Source organism: Juglans regia, chromosome 3, assembly GCF_001411555.2.
Source record: "Juglans regia cultivar Chandler chromosome 3, Walnut 2.0, whole genome shotgun sequence".
Classification (NCBI taxonomy): Eukaryota; Viridiplantae; Streptophyta; class Magnoliopsida; order Fagales; family Juglandaceae; genus Juglans; species Juglans regia.
In genome coordinates, this window is record NC_049903.1 from 26,004,817 (window position 1) to 26,030,871 (window position 26,055).

The 26,055-nt window shown below is 37.0% G+C and overlaps 1 protein-coding gene across 1 annotated transcript; it reads right to left on the bottom strand.

The window, feature by feature from the left end:
* Positions 1–20,596: 20,596 nt before the first annotated feature.
* LOC108990899 lies at positions 20,597–21,127 on the bottom strand. Its single transcript, XM_018965012.2, has one exon. It carries the CDS (start codon positions 21,125–21,127, stop codon positions 20,597–20,599), a length of 531 nt encoding a protein of 176 aa, XP_018820557.2.
* Positions 21,128–26,055: the final 4,928 nt, after the last annotated feature.

Consider the following 26,055-nt stretch of genomic DNA (forward strand, 5'->3'; position numbering starts at 1 on the left):
GCGTCAAAGCGTTAGCGCAGAAAAGAACGCCGCTTGGCTACTGAGAAAGTGAATTGCTTGCTGATCGCGAAATTCATCCAAGAGGCCCATTACTTGGAATGGATGTCCAATGTAGTGCTTGTAAAAAAGCAGAGCGGCAAATGAAGAATGTACGTCGACTTTACCAACCTCAGCAAAGCCTGCCCGAAGGACAGCTTCTCGCTTCCTCGCATCGACCTGATTGTCAACTCCACGGCTGGTCACCGAAGCTCAGCTTTATCAATTCCAACTCTGGGTATAATGAAATTCGTATGAACCCCCGAATGGTCACCGAATGTTCAATTCATATAAACTTGGATTACTTCGTATATATTATCTTCGTGGTATTATTCTCAGTTTTACAATGACACTATGTTAAATCATATTCATAATATGGTGTGAAGGATTTTTGTTTTTATGAATCTAATCATATATATAAACTATATAAAGATATTAATATAATCCTGGTTGTTTATAAAAAATAATAAAATATATAATATAAATGATTTATTTTATCAAAACTTTATAGTTCATGAATAAGTTCCTTAATTGAAAAAGAAAAATGTTGTATACAACCGCCCTTGAGAAACCTTTGGAGAACTGTTCTCATGTGGAGATGAAATGCCACGTTTCATTTACTCAAAACGCACCGTTGCCTAACATCTTATCCATGAAACCAACCCCTTCCCTTCGTCTTCTCAACTCCTAGTTGTCTCTACGAACCCACGAAGTCACCATCGAAGACCACTTCATCATCTCCACTTAGAGCAACCCTTTCTCTTCTCCACTCAAATCTGGCCTCCCAGCCAATTGCGGTCGAGCTCCTCGGCAGAGTGCTCACAGGGACGAAAAATCGGCGAGAGGCTCGGTTGGAATTCTAGAGATGGGCTAGTTTTCGTTTTGTTGTAGTTGGTGAAGCTCGGCCTCGTGTTGCTCGGAGTCAAGTGCCTAGACACCGAGCTTAGCCCAAGGAGACACTGTTGCCACCATATCTATTCTTCCTATGCCTTTTTTTTAGCCGAAGATTCGTATTATAATTAGTAGCATTGCCATAAAATAAGTTTCACTGAGTGAAACAGTAGCAAAGTTCCCCGTGTCCAAATGATTGCTATATTTATCCATTACAAGAATTCAAATTTTGCTTTCTGAAAAATTGAAAACAGAATGAGAGATACAAGAGAATAAGGAAGTTAGTTGGCTTTACACTCTAAGAAAGAAAGTGAAGTAATGGCAGTTGCAGCAGACATGGTCCCTTTCCTTTTTTTTTTTTTTTTTTTTTTTTCCTTTTCTTTTAGTTTTCTGACTATTTTAGAGGTTGCAAGACAAGGAAGGAGAAAACTAGCTTTGAAGTTGATGATGGTAGATTCAGTCCTAACCACAACGCGCGATGGCACCAAACACATATGCAAATTCGGTCCTACCCACGACGCAGATTTGGCTACAAACGGAGGTTTGTTTGGAAAGATCAACAAGAAACAATAAAAATGTGTTGGAAATGAGTTTTGGGAAAAATGTAGGAAATGGGTTTGGCAAAAATCTGAAATGGGTTTGGGAGAAATATGTTAACGATGAAATCTAAGAGATGAGTTTTTTTTTTTCTTGGTGGAGAAATTCTTCAACGTACCAGCTTTGGTTTGCTACTAACATGAAGAAGAAGAAAATCTCAGCTTTTTGCTTTCCCGCTTTCTTCTTTCTTTGCTTTTTCCGTTTGTATTTTTGCATTCTTTTTATTCTCTTCCACGTGGGCCAGCCGGTTACCCCACATTTATGCAGGCCGGTTGTACCTAGCAGTATTGATTGAAAGATAAATAAATTGTTCATAAATATAAAATGAAATCTCGTGATAAACTTAGTTTCGACTTGGATTTGAAAAAAATTTAAAAAAATTAAACTTGACTAATTATAATTCATTATTTGAACTCGATCCATGCACTTGTTTGTACCAAGTAATAAGAAAGTATCACTGATGGCATGAACTTGATCGACTTGTTTCTGTCTTGATTGTGAGTAAATAGTAATATGCTTTTGAAAGCTGAAGCTCATACGATTTTATTAATAGAATATAATTAAATCGTAATATGCTTTTGCCTGAGTAATTTTATATGCAATCGTGAAATGCATAAGCGCCATGCAATCATTATGAAAAAGAGTAAAGTCCACTATTAAAAAATTAATTTTTTTCATGTGGATCCTATATTTTATTCATTTTTTTCAAAGTGATTACGCAGCAATTACAAAATTTACGATTGCAAATATATTTTCTCTTTCCCTATTGATGATCCGTGCAATGTTTTCCACGTTTCGATATCAATGAATTGTGGTTGAACCGATGACACGTGGAATGCGTTGGTGGCGTAGATTATGAAGTCTAGTGATACCATAGGTAAAGCTATCATACAGAAAACTACGATGGTTGATGAGATTAAGCAAGGCTAAGAAAATTTTGATGATGGCTAGAGAGGATATCCCAACCGGTTGGCTCCTAAGATGGGCCTGGACCCTTAATTACCAACGATTAAAGCCCATATCATAACCGAGGAGCCCAGCCCAGTACAAAAGAAACCAGCCATGACTAATAACGACTGGATAAGCTAATATCGACGGGATAGCTATCCAGCCAATGATAAAAGATAAAGGAGGTTATTATTCGAATTTACTAAGAGATGAATCTTCATCTTTAAATTTGAATTTGAATAAAGGATAATCGCTATCTATGAGGGAATGAAGATAACTGACAGAACTCTATATAAAGGAAAAATCCAAGTAAGTAAAGAGATCAAATTATTATTATTATTATTGTTATCCACAAATTACTGACTTAAGTATCGAAAGTGATCTCTTGAATTTCCGTACTCTCTATATTTTGATTGTTGGTGATCGTGAGATGCTGACAGTAAAACACGTCCATAATAATAGTATTTTTAATTTGATTTTCCTGATAGATTGTCTATGCATATATGATTGCAGTGGTGGCCACGTGTCAGTTAGAGTTGGTCGAAATGAGGAAACAAAAAGGGAAGCCCTCCGTTGATCTGATGAACTGCATTTATTAGTTATCTGGTTTTTCAACGGTGATAATGCGTCATTCTTGGATTTATTAGTGGAGTAGTTGTTTTCTTTATCTTTTCATCTGCTTTAATTTTTCTCAAAGAAGCGAGCAATCACCGAATTGCACTACTAGTCCTCATGTGCGATTCACACAGCAAGAGACTGGACATATACACGGCCTGTTACTGTAGGATTCTACGTCATCGCCTATGTCATGTCTGGTTAATAAAAGAAAATAGAGATACGGTCAAGAAGTAGAAACCTGGCCAATTACGTACGGCGTGCATGCGCTAGACGATTGTAGTTGCATTAATAGAACGCTGGCCAGGTCATCATTGCTTCAATCAAACGGCATTCTTATCATTCGCGGTGTGTTTGAAATGCGTATCACACTGCTATAACTAACTTATATGTCACTATATCTGTTGATGTCGTATTTTGTGGGTTTGGACAACTTCACGTCCCCAGTATCCAAGCACTAGCCTGCACAGTTACAATTGGGGGGGAGGGAGTCCTTGGAATCCGTTGATCCTCTGATACTTAAATCAATATCTTGAAGAAGATGATTATAAAATGGAAGCAAAAAGGATGATATGTATGAAAGATGATAGTATTTTTTCTTATTACCTTATTTACTGCTTGGTTGACTCTTATTTATAGTTACCGATTAGGATTTCCCCGTAGTGGGGTGTTGCGCAGCATGGTACAATACGCTCTCGTGCAATTGATTCATTGAGCAGCTTCCATGTCGTCACCTGCCTTCCGTGCGCTGCTCAGGTCTTGGGCCGCATTCAATGCAACACGCTCTATGCTCTGGGGCGCATTAAATGCGATGCGGCCATCTGTTTTGGACTGCATTAAATGCGATGTGACCTTTGTTCTGGGCCGCATTAAATGCGACGTGGCCTCTGTTCTGGGCCGCATTAAATGCAACGTGGCCTCTTGTCTCGCATCCCTTTCGTCTGGTGATGTACGCCACGTCCCGTAACCTAAACCCGACCCGAGTTCCCTATCCATACTCTTATCTGGGCACTTACCCTTCTTGCCCCGACTTAGGCGATGAGACTGGGCCTTACTTTCGGCCCAACCTCCCGCAATGTATTCTCCTTGCGACCTTGGGCCAAATGTAACAGATTTTCCCCCCATTACAATATCAGACCTAACAAATTGGTTAAACGAGCTCGGATAAGTATCAACCGGAATTGTTTGATGAGAACTTAGCAAAAGAGAAAGGAACCAGCTTTCATATTAGATTAATGTTAGATATAAGTCTTAAATAAATAAGTCTCATACAAGTCTTTTATAAAAAATAAATCCCATTAATAAAGAATATTTTTTTTATGAGTTGTGCTACACATAAGCCTCACACCCTGCACATCACTTAAAAACATGTGATTTTACTTTTTTATCTTCATATTTCATATTGAATTCAATATGAAATATGAGGATAAAAAAGTAAAATCACATGTTTTTAAGTGGGTGTGCAGGATGTGGGGCTTATGTTTAGAATTTTTCTTTTTTTATACTTTTTTAAAATGAGGTCTATTTTTTTACAAGAACTTGCATGAAATTTATCTATTTGAGACTTATACAAGTCATTTTTCTTCATAATAACATTACACACATCCTTCATTTTTCATTTTTCTAATGGAGAGGAAGCCCTCATCTCCGTTCCTTTTCCAACTCCATCATATCCATATGTTTTCTTCTCTTTATTTCTGTTATTTCTCCTCTCTTCAAGCTCGGCTTAGGTCAAATTTATTACTTTCCGATGACCAAACACCTGCACACGACTCCGCCAAATTATTCCCCGGCCAACTGCCAATCAACTTGTACTAGTAGAATCGTTGCAAAACAAGTGCATTACTCTCAATGTCATCTATAAGATTTCCTCCACTCCAACATCTCAAGTACGTGGTGACCTTCGGCGGATGGCCATGACGCGCCAACACAGCTGTGCACTCGAGATTTTGACCACCATCTACTTAGCCTATCCGATGTTTACTATCTAATTAATTATATTAACTTTTTCCCTAATCAAAAGACGTAAGAATCAGGAAGTGGGTTTCTCCACCAATTATTTTAGAGCAACGAACTGCAGTGAAACACAATCAGCCGATTGATCTCGCAATACTCTTTTTTTGTTTTCATTCAAGTTTGTATTAGTTATAAGAGTAATGTTAAATACAATTATGAATTATGTCAGTATAACGTATTTTTTTAAAAAAAAATAGGATTTATTATTAAAAAATTAATTTTTTTATGTTAATTCTATATTTACTTACTATTTTTTAAAAAAATGTACATTATTTACTAACTCCATCACTGCAAATATAATTTTATTATGCAATTCTGCCGTCCTTATTTATCTCGGTCCGTTTACTGAATTCAAGCTTGCTTCGGGGGGAAAAACTGACCCCACAAAGTTGAATCCTCAAAAGTGACGTAACTAAAAAGTCTTCAAGGTAAGATCGTGTGACCAAAAAAAAACAAGTCTATAACTTTTAGTTCCCAATCCACGCACTGCATCCCATGTTCCCACTTTTCTCTGGTTTTCAAAAGCGTGCTAATTGAGATTTGATTCATCTATTTAATATTTCGTAAAGTAAAGTTTGAATTTGTGGAGTAATTTGACCGCAAAACCCAACCTGAGGAAATAAAAACATGTCTTGTTTGATTTTGATGTTGACTTTTACGCCACTTTGTGGATAAGATCTGGTATTGTTCAATTCTAAAGTAAAAGTCGCATTGAAGTACTGTAGTCATGTAAATACACCTACCAGATCTCATTATCTGACCAAACGAACCTCGTCGGTCGACCCAGCTGAGCTCGTTAATTATTTTTTACTTTTCATAGCAATTTTATACAGAAGAAAACCCAGAATATTGCATGTTGCCTTTCTAAGCATAATTATACGTATACTGATCTCTTATGCCATTTTTGTTTTCTTTCTTGTTTTTCAATTTATTCGGGACACAATTAAGAAGTCACAGCAATTGCACTTGGAACCAATTTCTCTCCATTCTTCTCTCTCTCCTCAAATTCAAGCACATGATCCCCACATTTGGTGCCGATCTGAGTGGGGTAGGCCGGGATTTCGGTTCATTCATAGCTCTCATTCCCACTGTTCAAGGTGCGTGGCCACCTCGCATAGATGGTGACTCTGGCTGGTATGCATCAACAACCCTACCTAATGCCTGGAGATGAGTTTGATTAATGTCCTTGAGCTAGTTTGGTCCACTTCCAATTTCAAGAATGGGATGCGCTCTTAGGAGGACATTGGGTAGAGCATAGGAGAAATGCATGTGCAAGCGTACTGGGGCTTAGTCCATTAATTCCTACTCAGTGCACAACCAAAGATTTAAAAAGAGAGCCCATGGAATAACTATGACCCAGCCCACCTTCATACTATTCTTGAAAACCTTGACCAAATCCCTGTCCCAGACTCTATCTTGATCCACATTCACATATCCAAAAGTTGTCTAATAAATCTGAAATCAAAACATGTACTAGAGACAACACTCAATAAGTACAGACATTAAATATAACCCACTGAACCAAACACCAAGCCACTCATGCAATTGGACAATTATCTCCAAAACATAATCCACGAACAAGAGGATGGACTCCATTAGCTCCTTGAGTGTCCTGTGTCCTACTCGACCTTGACTAGAGGGTCATGTCCTGATCCTCGTTCTTCTGACACCTCGTCTACCATTTAATGGAGAACAATAATTAAGACTACCAAGTGAAATTTTAAAAATCTCAGCAGTAATATGACATGCATGCTTTGTGACATGGTGTTGTGCAAGACAAGACTTGAAAATAACATGACTACTTGACATGGAAATAACATAACTTGACATGAACCTAACATGACTTGACTTGAACATAACATAACATTGTTATATATATATGTTTGTTTAATTGAAAAATGGAGGCTCCACGACTCCCAAAGGGTCTTGTGCACTTGCTAGATACTGCATTACATCACAGGCTCCTACTATGAGTATGCCATGATAAATTGTACATGTAAATGTCTAATTTTGGCACCACAGGCATTGGGTGCTTGACTTCGCATTGGAAACTATTTATTTAGGTCACATTCAAAATCTGTTGACTTTACACCTCAACCTAGAGGTTTCCACATCTAATTTAAATACTCCGGAGTGGACAAAAGACTTCTACTAGGGTAATTCCTTATCCTAGCACTTGGGATTTTCATAAAATAAAAGACTCATGAATGACTTAGAAACATTTCATGACATACTCAATGCTTATGACATGACATTCATGGCATGGAACAGATAATCATGTGTAACACCCGGACCCAAAATTTGTATAGTTGGACTATGGATTTTATTTATTTATTTATTTGAGCTTGATATTTTAGGTTTTTATATTACAGACTTGAGTAGTGATTTTCTTTTTATTTGGAGATCTTGGCTGTTTATTTTAACCTTAGAAAAACTTTTGGTTTATGAACAGTTCCTCAACCGCACGACTCTTTTCCAACTGCATGCACGTTACTCCCTTTTCTCTAGGGTTTCTCCATCGCCAATAAATACACACACACACACACACACATATATATATATATATATATATATATATATATACGCACCTGGATGTTAGTTTACAAAGCCTTAGCTGCCATAAAAAATCCAACGGCAGTCTCCACCCACTCACGCACAGAAGCTCCATCCAGAAACCATCGTTCGTTTCGATCACGTCCCTCCTTCCCTCATCCTCCAGCGTTGCACGTCGCTTGAAGCCCAGCAGCCGCATCTCTTTGTGTCAACCACGGGACCACCGTGGATTTTCCACCAGCAACCTCCTTGCCCAGACCTGCATGGGTCCTCTGTCCGTTTGCCATATGACGTGACCACCACCTTGTAGAAACCATAAGCAGCAACCTACACCACATACCGAGAGTCGCTCCACGGAGGATACTCAGCCGCCCCCACCATCCGCTTATGCAGTGCACCACCCACGACCAGTAGAGGAAGATCATCACCATGGGTTGAACCACGTGAGACGCCGAGCCCAAGTTTCGCACGACGAGAGACTCACCCACACACGTCGAAATCCACCATTAGCCATCCGGCAAAAACCTCTGTTACTCACTCCTGAAACAAAGGATCTATTCCGCCTACCTTGAGCCACTGCGACAACTGCCCATCGAGAGCTCCTTCATGTTGCGGCCCCAGAAACTGTTGGCGAGATTTTCCGTCACCCCAGGTCCGCCTCACGCCACCTCCGCCGCACGGTAATCTCCCTCTCTGTTTTCTCTCTCACGCTCGGCTTGCTCATCCCATAACCTCTCTCTCTCTCCATTTCCCTCATTGTATTACTCTCTCTCTCTCTCAGTGCCCCACCATCATGATCTGCCACTAGCCCCAACTGTGCCGCCGTAGACTTCCACCCAAGCCATCGCTGCACATAGTTTCGGTATGCATGGCCCCTGTCACGTAAAGTTTGATCCTAGGTTATTTTTCTCAAAGAGTTATGAGTTTTCTTTCCCAAAAAGCCCTTGATTGGGTATGTACCGATCATGTTTTTATCATCTGCTATGCGTGGGTTTTTATTTGCAGTAGAAGAATTCATATTTACAGATAGAAGTTAATTTATTAAATATATGAGTTTTAAAATATGATTAAGTTAATTACTAAAATGAATCTAAGTTGTAGTTGTTTAATTTTTAAGATATTTTGGTATAAATATATTAGCTAGTATTAAATCTTATAATTTGATTTCATTAGTAAATAAGTTATAAGATGATAAATATAACTTATATTTATCATATAAATATATATTTTGGTATAAATATATTAGCTTGTATCGTCACATTTCTCAATTCATTATGAAATTTTGTGCATAAATTATGTTGTGATATGATTTTGTTCTGTTCTGAAGATTTTGTTCAATACTCTGTTTGGATAAGACGTGATTTCTGAAAACCTTTGGTATGACTTTCTGATTCTAAATTTGATTCTGTTTCCGCACTGTTCAGTTACGATCCTACCACGGGTGATAATAGTGGCATACGGCCCAACCATGGGTTACAATAGTGGATACGGCCCAATCACGGGTAATAATAGTGGATACGACCCAACCATAGATAATAATAGTGGATACGGCCCTGCCATGGGTTATAGTAGTGTTCTCTGTTTTGAGTGCACACCTTGGTGACAGAGTGAATTATGTTCTACTTGGCTATCCGCAGATGCACAACCCTACCACGGGGGTTATATATGGCCTATGTTCTGATATGATGTTCTGATGATGATGATGATGATCATTTATGCTATGCCAAAGAATATTTTTGAATGCAATTATTTCTAAATCTTTGCTCTGATATTTTGATAACATGTTTTGCTTCCGTACTCTGAAAATGAAAATGTTTTATTTTGCATTCTGATTTCTGTAAATGCTCATTTTACAAACTAGTATATGTCCTCTGCTTACTGAGTTGTTGATAACTCACCCCTTATCTCCATATATTTTTTAGATGATTTTGAATAATCCAGCTAAGGATTAGGATTATGGAGTATCGGTGAGATGATTTTTTAAGCATAGTGGTTTACTCATAAAAGATTTCTGAGAAGTGGCGGTTTTTATTGAGAGATTCTGTAGTTTTCTGATGACTTTATATTTTGAAGTCTATAAATACATTGATGCATTGTGAGTTTTAAGTTATAGGGAGTAACTCTTTGATCCCTGCGGGACCGGGGCGTTACATCATGTAACAAATATGATGACACGACATTCATGACATGTAATAGTCTTAAATGATATGGCATGGCATGTTATTGTTGCGACTTTAATAATGCTCGCATGTGTAGGATTGTCACATAGTAATAACTCGGTGAGTCCAAGATCGAATCCATAGGAAAGGGTGTAGAATTGCAATTTAAAGCAAGAAAATCAAATAGAACAAGAAAACTTAATAGAAAAGATTATCAAGAGTTGATTGAGTTGCTGAAAATAAAAAAATCAAAATATTGGAGAAAAATATCAATATCTTAAAACACTAAGGCTTCGGGATTCACACACAATGCATCTAATGATAGTTTCAGTAATCTATTTTATAACCCAACTAAAATTCATACGAAGGATGATCCTGGTCTGATGATTTTGTCAGTAAAGCACATATTACTTTTCAAAGATAGTTTCATGAATTGGATTGATCTTAGGCAAAACAGATCTAGAGAATTTATGCATAGGAAATTTTAAGCATTCAACGTGCCTGGAGCCTACGATAAATCAAAGAATTATACATAATAAATCTTTTTCCTAGAATAGTAAATCAATCAGAAAACACCAAAACGTAAACATAAAGACCAAACAGATTGTTAAGATCATACCAAAAGATGGTTGGGCTACACCATACACCTTAGTAGGGTGTTTAGCAATCCATTAGCAAAAGGAAATAAAACAATAAACTAAAATTGTTCCTGGCCTCCTTCCACTCAATTTTCGTCCAATGATATGATTCCTCCCAGGTATAAAAGAAACTCTAACATTTTCATGATTTCCGCATAAAAAATCACCTAACTTTTAGGACTCTGATTGGCAGCCACGTATGCACTTCATAAGTCAAAATTTAGACATCCTTATCAGATACGAACTTCTAGCCCTTTAAGATAGCTTCCCAATGCATCAAGAATGTGTGAGTGAAAGTTATGATCAAAACACTAAGGTATATCCCAGGTTGTCTCCTAGCGTTTTTAGACTTGGACCCTTTGCGGTTTCCTTTTGTGATTTCTTTCCTTTTTTCTTGATCCAAATTACTCTCAAACCTTACAAAAACATATTTATGCATTAAGATTCATTTTAAGCACAAACTTAAGAAAATAACATTATTCTAAAACAACCGATAATATGCATGAATTAACCTAAACTAAATATAATAAAGCTATCTACTAATGAGATAAATGTGCAAAACTAAGCTATTATCAGTTATAAATAGTTAACAAAAGCATAAATGAACATGAATATAATCAATGGAATCTGTGTGACAACACGGGCTTAGCCAAGCCCTCGCCTGTCTTTCCTCACTAGGTTATATTTAATTTTTGGGTCATGCAAGAGTTGTAGAGTACAAAGAAAAACCTTGGGCCCTATTTATTTCTAATGTATTAGGCATCTAAGTCGACAAGGGTGGCCCAACAAGGCCCTTAGAATCCGTCCATCACTTCGAATTAGGGTTTAGAACCCTAGTGGAACTTAGGGCACATGCCCAACTCACCAACCTCTAGCCATTTTTCACACATGCACATTCCACTCAAGAGACACCATGAACCTAGACATAATTTGGTGAAATGGGGGCGAGAGACTTTAGGGTTTTGGAAACCCAAAAGCCCCACACACCTTCTATGAGATTTTGGCAATTTCCATAACTTTGAGCAATGATTAAGAATGGGAGGAGACACTTAGAGCCATTAGAAAATAGAGGCACGAAACCCCAAGAAGACCCTTAGGGTTTCGGCCATGAGGGTTACACGCCACCTATGACAAGCTCACCCACCGTTTGACACTTGTCACACATGTAGATGGGTAAGATGATTTTAAGAAGATGGCATAGGGAAGTGGTGCATTCCGCATGGGGGATGCCAAAGGGCTTAGGCACACGTTTCCAAAAGGCTCTTAGGGTTCGGTCAAGGGGTGCTTCAAGCCCGTCTAAGGGTCTCGGCACTACAGACTCCCTCTCTCTCTCACGCCACTTGTCAAACACTTAGAGTTTCAAGGAGAGGCATGTGGGGAAATGGAAGAGATGAGACGCCTAGGGAAAACTCACGCACACAATCACCAAGGCTCTATAAGGATCTTTGTGGGGAGAAGGGAAAGGAGTGGATGGCTAGGGTTATAACCACTCACACGCCAATGCTACTTGGCAAGCATGCACATGCCCCACTATCCAAGGAAGATCTAGGGTTAAGGAAAGGACATGCACACCTAAGAGGTTCATTGAACCTAGTCCATACGTGAGACATGTCTAAAGGGCTTCTAGGAAATTTTAGTGGGAGCCATGAAACTTGACCTATTTTCAGAGAAACCTTTGAAGTTCCCACGTGTAGGAAATGATGGGGAAGAGGGAGTGGCCAAAGCTAGAAGGGGTGACACATGGCAATCGCACAAGACCACCCTTTGAGCTTCACTATGACATGACATGGGGAGATGGGACTTAGAGAGCTATAAAAAGGGAAGAGGCCAGCATCCACGAATCCTTTCATTTGGGTGCCATATCGATTTTTCTCTACACTTTCTCTCTCTCCTCTCTCTCTTACACGACTAACCAAGGTGAGCTTTCCTCTTCACTTTCTTACAAATTTTCACTTTCTCTTCAAACAAGCACCATTTCTTACTCTCTAATCTTAGTCATGAGCAATGAAGAAATTGGAAACCACGTTCTTAAGGAACATATCGCACGGTACCATTCTAACTCCCACTACTTACAAGTCACTCACGTGAACACACAAGGGTGAAGGGGTTACTAGGGTTTCAGATCCAAGAAAGAGCACCACCATCATGCTCCAATGTTCAACCTTTCTTTTGAGAGAATTTCTTGAGGAAAAACTAGGGTTTTCCCAAAAGGAGAGGCTAAAACTAGAAAAAGAGATTCCCACCTCGTTTCTTAGGAGTCTTGGCCACCATGCATGATCGTACCTCACCATGCACACATGCACATGCCTAAGACCTTGCAAAGGTCAAGGGAAAAACACGACCACCTTCAACCAAGGGCATGTAGGCCGAATGATTGGATTGTCACCATGAGCAAAATGAACGCTAACACGACCACACACGACCGATTTAGGTTGCGTCATATTGTTTGTAATATTTTGAACAAACACTTTTTACAGCTTGCTTGATCACATTTCATTGCTTAGGATTTTTGTAAGTGCACTCTCAACCTACTTTGGATAATATTTGTATATAACGTTGCATGTTTTCAAAAAAGTCAAATTGCATGAACTAAGTTTTGGGTCAAGTACATGTCCATGTCCATGCATTCATTTCATGGTTTGTCTTTATATACTTATGTTATCTGTGGTATGTTGTTTGTTTACTTACTAAGATTTCTTGAAATCTCAGCGTTGTAGTTTTCATTACAATTCTCAACCCCGAATGGTAGAAATTATTACAAGACATGAGACAAGATATGGAGAAGCACAAGAGGCCAACACCCCTAATAGTCAAGGAGCTCTTGAAGAGACCTGAGTGCTTGACGGAGCCATCCATAGAAGATAGGCTCGAAGTGGTCGACTGCCTCATAAGTGAAGTATTGGAGCTTTTCGAGATTTTGAAGAAAAGTATCGACAAGGACAAGGCGAAGTAGGCCTTGTAGGACTTTAAGTTGGATTTTAAATTCTGATTGAAAATAGGGAAATGGCTTTAACTCGTGATATTTTTGGACCATCTTGTATTTTGGGATAATTTGAACAATGAAATCTTTGGGGATTATAGTCTAATGGTACCATGACATTTTGCAAAATTGCTCTTAATCTTACTTAGATTTGCATGCAATTTTCGCTGCATTGCATCTTAATTTTCATGAATGGGGGTATTTAACCTTGAGTTATATGTCTCGATACTTCAATCACCGTCCAGTCCCAAGAGGGGGCTGGGGGCGCAACAAAATCTTACCACTATATATATGTACAAATAACAAAAGTAAGTTAGAAGCTAACTTATAAATTATCGTGTAAACGTGAGTGTAACGTAAAAAAGTGTAAACTGTAATGAAAGACGTTCTAAGGTTAGAATATATCACTTAATCCTCATGAATGCAAAACTTACTAACTTAGGGCCAAATTTGCAAATTTACCCTTTAACTTTTGGGAAATTATAAATTTACCTTTAAACTTAAGGAATTTGCAAGTGGACTCCAAAACTTACCAAGATTTATATTACTTATGTACATTTCATCCTAAATCTAAATATGAACTCAGAATTTTTTAAAACTAAACCCAAGTATGCAAAATGTGTCTTGGTCGATTCATGTATAGGCTAAAATCCATGATTTTTTTTTTTTTATAGAAGAGTCAGAAGCCACCTGTCCATTAGTGACCCCGTCCCAATTTTATTAATAAACCTCACTTATGGCGGAGGAAAACCGTGGCAACAAAACTGACACTCGGGATACAGACCATCCCTTGTATCTAAACCAATAACCCATGATTATGTTGCTATTTGGTCATTTAACAAACAAACAAGCTTAAACCGAGTTTATCAACTCTAAAAGATTCACCTGCTTAGTTCTAAAATCATTTTAAGACAATAAATCACATATTTTACAAAAACTTGGAGTCACTATGTTACAAAAAATTCCAAAACATCTAGATTAGGTAAAATAAAACCAACTCTTGGTGTTCTTGGTCTAACGCCTATTGGTGTTCTTGGTCTAACGCTTTTATGTCAACTCCAAGGACTCCAAAAGACCATAAATAACACTTTTAACACGTTCACCATTCAAAATTAAGTGATGAAATGTTTAACTAAGCAACCAAAAATCACAAAATACAACATAGAACAATGGGCTTTCATGAAAACTTAGAAACCGAACATGCATACTTTTGGACTCGAAACAAAGTGGCTAGCTCCTTGATTTTTGATGCAACAAACCTTGAAATAACACAACCATATACCTGATATTCAAGTTCTAATTTTATCTAAGCATCAAATCTAGCATGCCGTAGCAGAAGTTTCATCAAAACCAACATTAAACCCGATAGCCTCTATAATATGGTTAAAATCAAACTCTTGCATGTTCATCATCATTCCAACAGAGATCTAAATCATAACTCTTGAAAAACATTCATTCTTAATCTATAGATCAAAGCTTCAAGAATAAGAATTACAAAAATCATAACCATAGAATTAAGATCCTAAAGTTAAAATCACAATCTAACGAAACAAAAACTGTTTTGAACTAATTGGTTTCTACCACTTCAAAGATCATGTAAAACTATTTTATAAAATCCTAACATGCTTTGAATCAAACCATAAATTGCATAAAAATCATGTGAACACTCATCAAATAGAGATCTACCTGACATTTCATCAAAATTTCACAAAACTCCCAAGATTCATCAAATCATCATAACAAAACATTTCCACCATCAACACAAACTTTCTTACAACAAAACTCCAAAAAAAGTAACCAATGCTATCCCAAGTAATCAAGACTCAATACTAAAAAAATGGAAAAGAGTAGAGCAAAAAAAAAAAAAAAAACTCACAAAGGGCTGGAATCAAGCAAGCAGAAAGCTGATTGGTTTTGTCTCTAACTCTTTCTCGGTTTCTCTCTAGAGAATGGATGAAAAGTGTAAGTGTGGGGAAGCAAATGGAAGGGTCTTGGGGTGTAGATGAAGGGGCAGACTTTCTGGTTGAGTGAATGACCATTTAGGTGAGTTTGACTTGTGAAAAAAGTATAGAAAAAGGGCTTAAGTGTTGTTGTCATCTGCTACTGCTGCTGCGAAGTGGGTGATGAGCTGAGTGTTGCTTGTTTGAGTGGCCATAAATGGCACTATTTGCGGCAGCAAATGAGGTAGCATGTCAGCCATGGTATGAACTTATGTAGGTGGAGAAAAGTTTTGAAGGGGCTAATCAAAAAGGGCACACATTTGGGATTTAGAGATGGTTTCGGTTAGGGTTTGGTTCCAATAAAAACTTTCTTGGTATAAGAGAGTATAATGACAGGCTTGATTCACACTCTATCACTTACACACTTGTTCTCCTCTTGACAAGTGTCTTAGGATTTTTCAAGTGGATGGTGCCATGTGTCCAAGAAAAATTTTTCTAGTGATCATAAGTGTATTTGGACATCTTACATGGCAATTGGACAACTGGTTGAATTAAATGTCACTTGACGCTCTCCTGAAGGGTTACTATTCACCCAAAAAATTTGAAACTTCTTAGTGCATCATAAAATTGTAAATATTTCATACAAGCCTAATGGTGCAATTAATTTTGTAAAATTATACTCCTGAGTACTTCAATTAAATAGAAAGATAATTTTGTCACCATAATGGATCGGGACCCGAATATATTAATGGACTAAAACCTAATCGATTGCTCGATTCATGAAATCTTTTGGAGATTTCACGACGTTTCTAAAGTCCAAAAAATTATTTTATTGAATTTATTTTGGAACGTTACATTTACCAACAACAGTGAGTTGATCAGCCTATCATTTGGTTAGGCTAAGATAGTCAAAACATGTGTGAGTCCCTTTTTGTAAGGACTAAAGTTGGTGCTTGAGATAGGCAACTTGAGATTGAGAATGAGAAGTGAAACGAGAAGCCAAAGACAACAACACATGTCTAGAGGTGTTCAGACCATATATGGAAGAGAGAACATTTCCAAACAAGGTAGTGGTAAACTAGCCAAAGTGATATTGGTGCTTTCTTTGCCATGAAATATAATCTGGGTTGAGTACAATTGTCTTTACCAAAATCATCAATAAGAACTTTGAAGGGGCATGGCTCAAAATCATCAATAATACCAATGAGATCATGGCTACTAAGATTTGGCAAAAAGTATGATATCTAGTTTAGATAGTTGGTGCCATCCAACTTGATCAAAACACGATGGGTGATATTAGGTAGGAAAAAGGTGTTGGTAAGAGATGTAGGAGGGACACTTGATGAAGAAGTCATTGTAAAGAAAAGGAATGGACAATAGGAGGTATCCTCGCTATAACTTTAATACCATAAAAAAAAATAGATGGAGAAAGTATGTGTAACGACCCGATCCTATATTTATTTTTTTAGGATAAAATTTGAATAATTTTATTAAGCTCAATAAATGAGTTAAAACCCATTAGAAAATTTATCGGATAGATTATTTTTTTTTAGGCTTCATTAGTATTATTATTATTATTTTCCCTCCAAACTCATGAATCCTCTTCATAAAAAAAATCCTCCCTACCAGATTTTTTTCTTTGAAATTCAAACAAGCCACTCACTTGCACATGCATATCTCTTCCTTTATTTTTCTCTAGGGTTTTCCACCATGTTTTTTTTATATACACGTACGAGAACTTCTTATTGACGGTTGTTGCAATAGCCCTCCATCACCTAGACTCCTCACCTTGGTAGATTTCTCTTCATGCACGGTTTAGTTTATGTCCGTCTATCACTGCATGCATGGCTCCATCTGTTTCCTCCGCTTGCACGACACTATGTTTATTTATACACTCACGCACAGCCGTGCACACACGCAGCAACCATAGCTCTTCCTCTCCACCTCGAAAGCAGCCCAAACACAGTAGCCACCATCATCATCTTTCGTGGAAAGCGGAAGCGGAAGCTGCTCTGTTTTGAAGCCATTGAAACATAGCATCCTCCCCCAAATCGAGAGCCACGTTCTGCCACTGGTGGGCCGCGACGCCACCATCAGTAGCAACAGATGACGCCGGAGGTCTAGCCTCCACTGCCCAGTGCCACCCAGTGACGCCTAGCACCACCACTCGAAGCCCCCATGCATGCTGTGTGGTGCGAAAAATCTCTCTCCGTTCTCTCTCACTCATTCTCTCTCTCGGCGTCGCACTAACCAGCCCAAAGGAAACCAGTTGCGCCGCCTTGGTTCCCAGCTGCCTGAGCCGCCGCGCATCAGCTTCCTCTCTCGGTGAGCATCGCACCACCCAACCCGAATGCATGCAACCTTTTCACGCGTAAAACCAAACCGGATCCATGCAACCCATAAATCAATCTTTTTTTTGGTTAGATAAATTACAAAACTGCCCCTCTATTTTGTTTTCCCAAAATGCCCATGTTCAGTATGTTGTTTTCCAAAAAATATCCTTGCTTATTTAAGACTAGCGGGTAAGGATATTTTAGTGTCAGGAAGCGTTTAGGTTTAGGAAATATAGACCATTTTAGTAGTTTAGGTTTTTAAATAAAATCACTTGTTTAATTAGAAATTTATGCAAAATATGTGTTTATTTTTATAGGCGACCGATTACGTGCCAAAAATAGTGGATTAACATTGTAAGGTAAGTAGCATGATCATATCCTTACACATATGTTCGGTAAACTGTTTATTTTTTTAATAAAAAATATTATGCATGTATGCCCTTCATTGGAAGTCCCTTTTTATGTACCCATGACATGATAAAAAGTCATGATTTTATGTGAAAGTTTATGAATATTGATGATTTTATGTGATAATTTATGCATTAAAATAATTATGGGAGTCATATATGATTTTATGTGAGAGATTATTCACAAAATTATTTATTAAATGCATGATTTTATGTAAGAGTTATTTCATAAAATTATTTATGAAATGCATGATTTTATGTGAGAGTTATTTCATAAAATTTTCTATGAAAAGTCATGAATTTATGTGAGGAAATATGTATCGCGATATTATGAAAGAATGCGATTTTATTTGAAATCTATGATACGATGTGACAAGTATGTATGTGATTTCTTTTGAAATTTATGAAATGACAAGTATGCAAGTATGATTTGATAAAATATGTAACAACCTATGTTATGATATGAAAACGGTACCTATGTTATGGGCATATTACATTGTCAGGTCGTGCATGCTGGTAGTGCACCTAGTATGTCTTCCTTATGTATGGATTCCACAACCCGCGGCCACGGACAGAATCAGAATCTATTTAGATTTGCTAACCCTAACTCACGGGGGTCAACAGTGGGTAACGGCCTATGATAAGTGAAAGATAAGTTAAAGTTCATGTTCATGTTATTATGAATATATTTATGAATATGCACGTATTTTTCAAGAAACCATATGTTTATTATGTTTACTGCATGATGTGTTGCTTATTGAGTATTCGACTCATTTTAGATTGTTTTTCTATTTTTAAACCCCCCCAGTGATGACATTTATGAAGATGAGACTGCAGGACAAGACTTGACTCAGGGAGGCGAGGCAGAGACCTGGACAGATTATGCTATGACTATTTCTATGGTTTAAAGTTTAAATAAATTATTTTGATAAGCACATGAGACTTCCATATTTTTAATAAGTGCTTCTGCAGACTTTATTTTGGATTTTCAATATTTATTGAAGTTTGTTATTTTATGGAATTCTTTCGTCTCTAGCGCATTGTTAAAAAGGAAAAGCTTTTATATTTAAGTTTTGTAGTAGCACACTAGCTTTCCAAAAATTCTAGAATGTCTTTTTGAGAAGTGGGGTGTTACAGTATGGTATGCCTCAATGATCATACCAGTATTGTATCAGGCATCTATTTATATGACAATAAAAAATTACAACTATGCACCATAATAGGCAAGAATATATGACACAAATTTTGTACAGCTAGGTAATATTGATTGCACAAAGCCTACTTCTTGATCAGTTCTTGATGCGTCGCTTGTATTAGTGATAGAGTGAGGCTATGATTGAGGGATATATATGATTAAGGTCTTTGCAAGGAATAGTTGACTTTCTGTTCATGGTTTGAGCAGTTGTAACTTAGTTTTTAACACCATATGCAACGACAATGCCGTTGACAACCAGGAGCGCAACTGCCTCATTTTCTCTCCCCCTCCCCCCCTCTCTATCTCTGATAGATCCTTTGAAAAAATTGATTCTCCCTTTATCCATTACGTTTTGCAAACTCGTAAGTAAATCTTCAGATTCCTCATCTATAATTTCTCATTTTTCTAGTTCTTTCCATATCTTGGTTTATTATTTGTGAAGTGTGTTATGATTTTGATTTTAGTGTTGGTTTCGGGTGGATGATTTGTAATATATATATATATGGAGCTGTGAAATGGCTAAAGATTCTGGGGCATACAGATTTTAGGTTGAAATTCAGTGTATTCAAGGATTTATGTAAAAGGTTTAAAAATTGTTGCTACAATTTATTTTATTTAATTTTGTTTGCTCTTTCGGTTACTTTTTTTGTTTGCCTCAATTTTGGTTAATTAATTCATTGCAAGCAAATTTGAAAAGCTTGTAAATGCCAATGCTTTTGCTCATACTCTATTAAATTTTCCATACATGCACAATCTAGGCGAAGATTTTGTTTGTTGCATAATGCAAATGCCAATAATTTAGTTATTATGGGTTTTTGTATATTGTGAATGCCATTGCTTTAATGCTATGTAAATGCCAATGCTTATGTTCTTATACTGAGTGGTTGCATAATGTGACTTTAATGATTTTGCATTATTAGTTGTAATCATCACATTTGAAATGACCATTGTTGATTTTGTACACTTTTGTAAAATCTTGTTTTGTCATGCTATAAATACTTGTAGGCATTCCATTTGTTCTACAACATTGTTCATTGTTTGGATGCTTGCATTGGCTCTGTCAAATTCTTTGGAAAGTAATTAAAGAGGTTCACGACAAAAGCTAAGTTAGATATGCGGTGTGTTTATATTTTGTATGGATGTGATGTTTATGTGTTTTGGAATATTTTTAATAATTTCATGTTATTTTTTCGGAAAGATTTTTTATTTTATGTCGATTAATCGATAGAACATTGTCTTTACTTTCTTTTTTTTTTTGGATAGAAAACTGGCTTTATTCATCATAAAATCAAATCAAATCTTGAATACAAGAAGGGACATTTCCTGTGTGAACAACAGTATGAGGAATCAATAGAGCATTACGAGCTAGGACATGGGCAACCTTATTAACATCTCTTCTCACATGATTAGCCGACCATTTGACAAACTGTTTCAATTGTATCTTGATATCTTCAACTACCATACTTGTACCAGACCAGTGCTCACCCCTCCTTTGTGATGTCCTTAATAACTTGTTGAGAGTCTCCTCTAGAATTTCATTATCGAGTCCCATCTTTAAGCCAAAACATGTAGCTTCCAACGCTCCAAAAGCTTCTGCAAGTAGAGGATCAAGGAAGAGGGGTCTGCTTAGTCTTGAGGTGGCCAAAACCTTTCCAGTCCAGTTTTTCACTATAATACACACAGCAATTTTGGACTGTGTTCTATCAACTGCAGCTTCCCAGTTAATCTTATAGGTGTTTAATGGAGGTGGTTGCCATCTAAGATTCGTAGGCTTCAACAAACCTGGTTGAACATCTTTACTAGTTTTGGAGTTTTTCATCCCTTGTAACACTTCTTGAGCCTACTGAGCCACTGTGTTGGGGTGGCTGAAATCATCTTGAAACACATAAGTATTTCGTCTCTGCCACACTCTTTTAGACACCATTGCTACTTCCTCCACAACCTCCTTTCCATAGTCCGAACCCATCTTCTCAACTAGTTCCATATAATTACTTTTGATGATGGAGCTCTTTTGGATTTTCCTAGTACATTGGTTCCATATGTCTTGAGCTGCATGATACGTCGAAAGTGCATGAATGATTGATTCCTCTGCCACTAACAGATTGGACACTTAGGGTTCTCCACTATCTTATTCTTAAACAGGTTTTGGTTGGTAGGAAGCCCTTCCCGACAGGCCCTCCACAAAGATCTTGTCAGCTGGAGGTATGTTCAATTTCCATATTTCAGACCAAAACTACTTACTGCTAGTGTTGTTTGATGGTTGACCCTTGGCTTGCTCAATCATTTCTTTATGCATATGATATGCACTCCTCACTGTGATAAGACCTTGGGCTGAACCAGTCCATATCAGTTTATTAGAGCAGCTGCTATAGCTAATGGGAATCTGTTTTATGATATTCATCTCCTTTCTTGAAAAAAATCTCTTCAATAATATTAACCTTCCATTGTTTGGTATCAGGATCAATAAGTTCATTGACAGTAGAATTATTCTCCAGACCCATCACTAAACTCTGAATTCTGAAAGAAGGCCTTGGGATCCATTTGTCCTTCCAAATCTAAATCTCAGTACCATTCCCTACCCTCCATCTAGTGCCTTTCTCTAGTAATGATGGTCTTGCTGACAAGATACTCCTGGGTAGGCGATATAAGCTCTAGAAGAACTGATTTCAACCTATTTGCAATAGCCTTGGAAATAATTTTGTACATAACATTACATAGGCTAATTGGTGTAAAGTCAGAACCTTTACAGGAGATTTGATCTTTGGAATGAAAGCAATATGTGTTACACAAATCTCATCAACCAAGCCATCAGAGTTAAGAATATAAAGAGCAGCTTCACATACCTCCTTACCCACAGAACTCCAATGATTTTGGTAGAAGGCTGGTGGGAATCCATCAGGTCCTGGAGAGCTGAGACAGTTCATTTGAAATGTGGCTTCCTCCACTTCCTTTATTGTGAATTTCCTGAGCAGCTTGAGGTTCATGTCATCAATCACTTTGCCATCAAGTTGTTGCAAACATTCTACAATATTCTCAGGGTGGGATGTGGTGAAGAGTTCTTTGAAATATTTTTGAAATTTCTCACTAATTGCCTTAGGAGTTACTGCCACAGAACCATCTGCATGAAATCTTCTTGATGGTGTTATTTTTCCTCCTTTGATTAGCACAATGGGGGAAAAACTTTGTGTTTCTATCACCCTCCCTCAGCCACCTTTGTTTCGCCCTTTATCTCCATTTCGTAATCCTCTTCCTCAAGCAACAAGTCCATATCCTTTTGAAGAGCTCTAATTTCCTTTCTCAATTCACCCTGATTATCTTTATGGAGAATAGAAATTTGGCTGAACTTAGAGTTGATAACCTTCTTGAAGTTCCCAATTGACTCCTTAATCCAATTTTTCAGCTTTTCTCTGCATCTGGTCAGTCCTTTAGTTGCCATTTGTAATTTATTCATAGCTAAACAAGACTTTTTCCATTCATTCTCCACAAGTATATGACATTCTTCCTTGTGGGCCCAACTAGCCTCATACATGAATGGTCTTTCTCCTCTATGAAAATCCTGAGCACATGATGCTATCCAGATCACAATAGGTCTGTGATATGAACTTTGGGTAGCTTCTAAAGTCACTGTTGTATTAGATAATAACTCAATCCATTTTGAATTAGCAAGAGCTCTTTCTAGTATTTCCTTAGTGAATTGGTCACCTTCTCTATTATTGCACCATGTGAAATTGTTTCCATGATAGCCCAGATCACTGAGCCCACTTTCTTCTATTGCTAGTTTGAAATCTTCCTTTTGAGCATAAGGTCTAGTTGTCTTTCCACACTTCTCACTATTTTGTAGAATCTCATTGAAGTCCCTTATGCATAACCAAGCCATCCCATTTGCAGGTTCATTAGGAAGACTCTAGCTTTGTTTTCCTTTTGAAGTCATTGGGTGTCTATAAAAACCTGTTAGCAACCAATTTGATTCCTCATTAGAGCTTGAGACTCTAAGAGATATATGATATTGAGAATAGGAATCTAGTACCACCTTCACAGAAAAGCCAATCCTCCATGTGAACCTCTACTCTCCACCACAAAACTATTGTCCATACCTAATTTTGCTTTCACATTCTCAATCTGATTCCTATTGCATTTTGTCTTGATAAGGAAAATGAGACTTGGGAACTTTGTCTTCACCAAATGATAAAGTTCTCGAACTGTCCGAGGGTTCCCAAGCCCTCGATAGTTCCAACTGATGTAATTCATGGCTGTTTGTGGTGTTGCACAACAGCACCACCAACTCTTCCTGTTTCACATTTCCTCCAGGTAAAAGGATTGATTTTGATTTTATAAAAGGACCATCATTCACATCTTCCATGATCTCATGACTAGCATTCCTCTTTGTAGGACCTAACATATTAAACTTCTTATTAGTCTCACTATAAATGTTCAGAAGTTTCAAGTGATTTTCTCTAGCTCTTCTCTTCCACTTTGATTGTTGCTTAGAAGTAGCCAGATGCTGGATTTGCTTAGAGAGAAAAAGGTTTAGTGAGTTTGCCTAGTTGGCAATAGATAATTCTGGATTTGAGTAGACTTTATGGGAGGAAACTTCCTTCTGGACTTGAGTCTCCATATCCCCGATAGAATCTTCCACATAATCATTTCTAACATTCTCAACTTCCTGGTATATCTTAGTAGCATCTTCACCGTATATGTGTTCCTGATTTTCCTTAATAGGATTGATCCCACAAATTTGATGCTCAATTTTTGGATGTAGCATTTCAAAATCCTCTCCCACTTTGTTTTGTCTTGACCCATTTCCATAATTTGCTACTTTCCTTACCAGGACTTGATCCTCCTACTTTTCAAGAATTTCCTCATCCTAGATTATAGGTTGGTCCTGAAAATCATAGGCCAAATTCCTCTTACCAAAATTGTCATTCTCGTCAGAATTCTCTTGTTTCTGACTGAACTATGCATGACTTCGGCCACCACCGCCATATCTTGGTTGTTGTGCTACTAGCCTTTGGAGGATTGGCTCTCAACCAAGAACCATATTGAGCTTGGTGACTCTCAAATTCCTATCATGAGTCATCTTTAAGCAAACTTTCTCCTTGAGCTTAATAACACCACAATGAAAGCAAAAAAAGGGCAGTCTTTCATACTTTATAGGAAGTCATTATTGTTTTTGATCTAAAGTCAGAAATCTTCCTCTAGCCAGAGGTTTGGTGATATCTATCTCCACTTTCATAGGTAAGAACCGACCCCAGCCATTACCTGCACCATCAGTATCAACTTCTACTACATCTCCCATTCTAGAACCAATTTGATAACCCACCATTTTAGTCATGCTCATTAATGGCATGTTATGGACCTATATCCAAAATGTATTTGATTAGGGTCATGTACTCAACTTTCTTTGGGGAAGAAGAACTCATTTGGACACTCATCTTCTTTCTAATATGATGATGGCATTAAATGAAGTCCACAAATTTTGGTGTGCACGCAACATTGGTTGAGGGGAACTCTTATTCATGATTTGCTCGTAAACGCAAAATCATTTGCCCTATTGTGTAAATGCCTTTTATCTTCAAGAATCATGTTGTGAAATAGTATGCAAACCGCCATATATATTGTCTTCAAGAGTCTATCAATGAAAAAAACCAATAGGACCACAAATTATTCCAATTGCATATTTTGCATCTATTTTTTGCGTACCCTTGAATTTCACCAAAATTTTCCTCTTATTCTCTCATGGTGCGAGAATTGGTTTAATGAATATTACCACGAAGGATATGTACCATTAGCAAGATAGTATTCTATTGTATAGTCATTATCATCAATTAAATAGTTGACTGGCCTAGTGATCTTTAGTGAGCTCGATAAATATAGAAGATTGGTCTGGTATATAAACATTAATATTGAGAAATTTCATTCCCAAACACATCACTCAACAATTTTTTATCTAATCATTACAATTTTTCTAAATTAACTTTCAAACTAAACACAAAAAATAATACAGATTTTTTAAATTTCAAAATAAAAATAATATAAAATATTTTTTATTTTTAAAATATTATTATTCCAACAATTTTCTCTTTCATTTTTCAAAATCTAATAAAACATATTAATGCAATATATTTTACTACTATTTATAGATATTTTATCATATTTTAAGTGTCAAAACAAGCCAATATATAGTGGTGGTGTGGTATTTTGAATTTCAAAATTCATGTTATATATGACACGTGCTAGATTAAGGCATTTAAAATGGGAAATGATTTTTTTTGAAAGATCTCATCGTCACAATTATCTTCCTCATTTTTGTTTTTAGTATTATTCTCTTTTCTCTCTATTATATATCTTCCTTCCAAATGCACCACGTTTTCGAAGCATATTTTATTTTGTTTTGTTTTTAACGAAAAAACCATGATTAAGTACTTAAAAAAGAACTCTAATATTAATCTTTTTCAATGTCGACATTGACAATCTTATCCGCAAATAAAAGAATATTTTTTTCCGCAAACATTATCATTCCCTTAAACTATCTGTGGACAAAGTTTAATTTATGGCTTTGGCAAGTTTCATTTGGGGTCGTAATGTCGTGAAAAGACTACCCTTACATAGAAACAAAGGCAAAGCGCCCAAAACACTCAGTTATAGGGGGCTATACATATATGTTGTCGACGTACGTAATTATATGTTTTGATGATAATGTTTTTTGTTACATGAAAAAAAATAAACTTCCATGAAACTAACAAACCA

Excerpts from the sequence above, each read along its gene's own strand:
- LOC108990899 (XM_018965012.2), bottom strand. The coding sequence starts at position 21,127 with ATGAAAAACTCCAAAACTAGTAAAGATGTTCAACCAGGTTTGTTGAAG.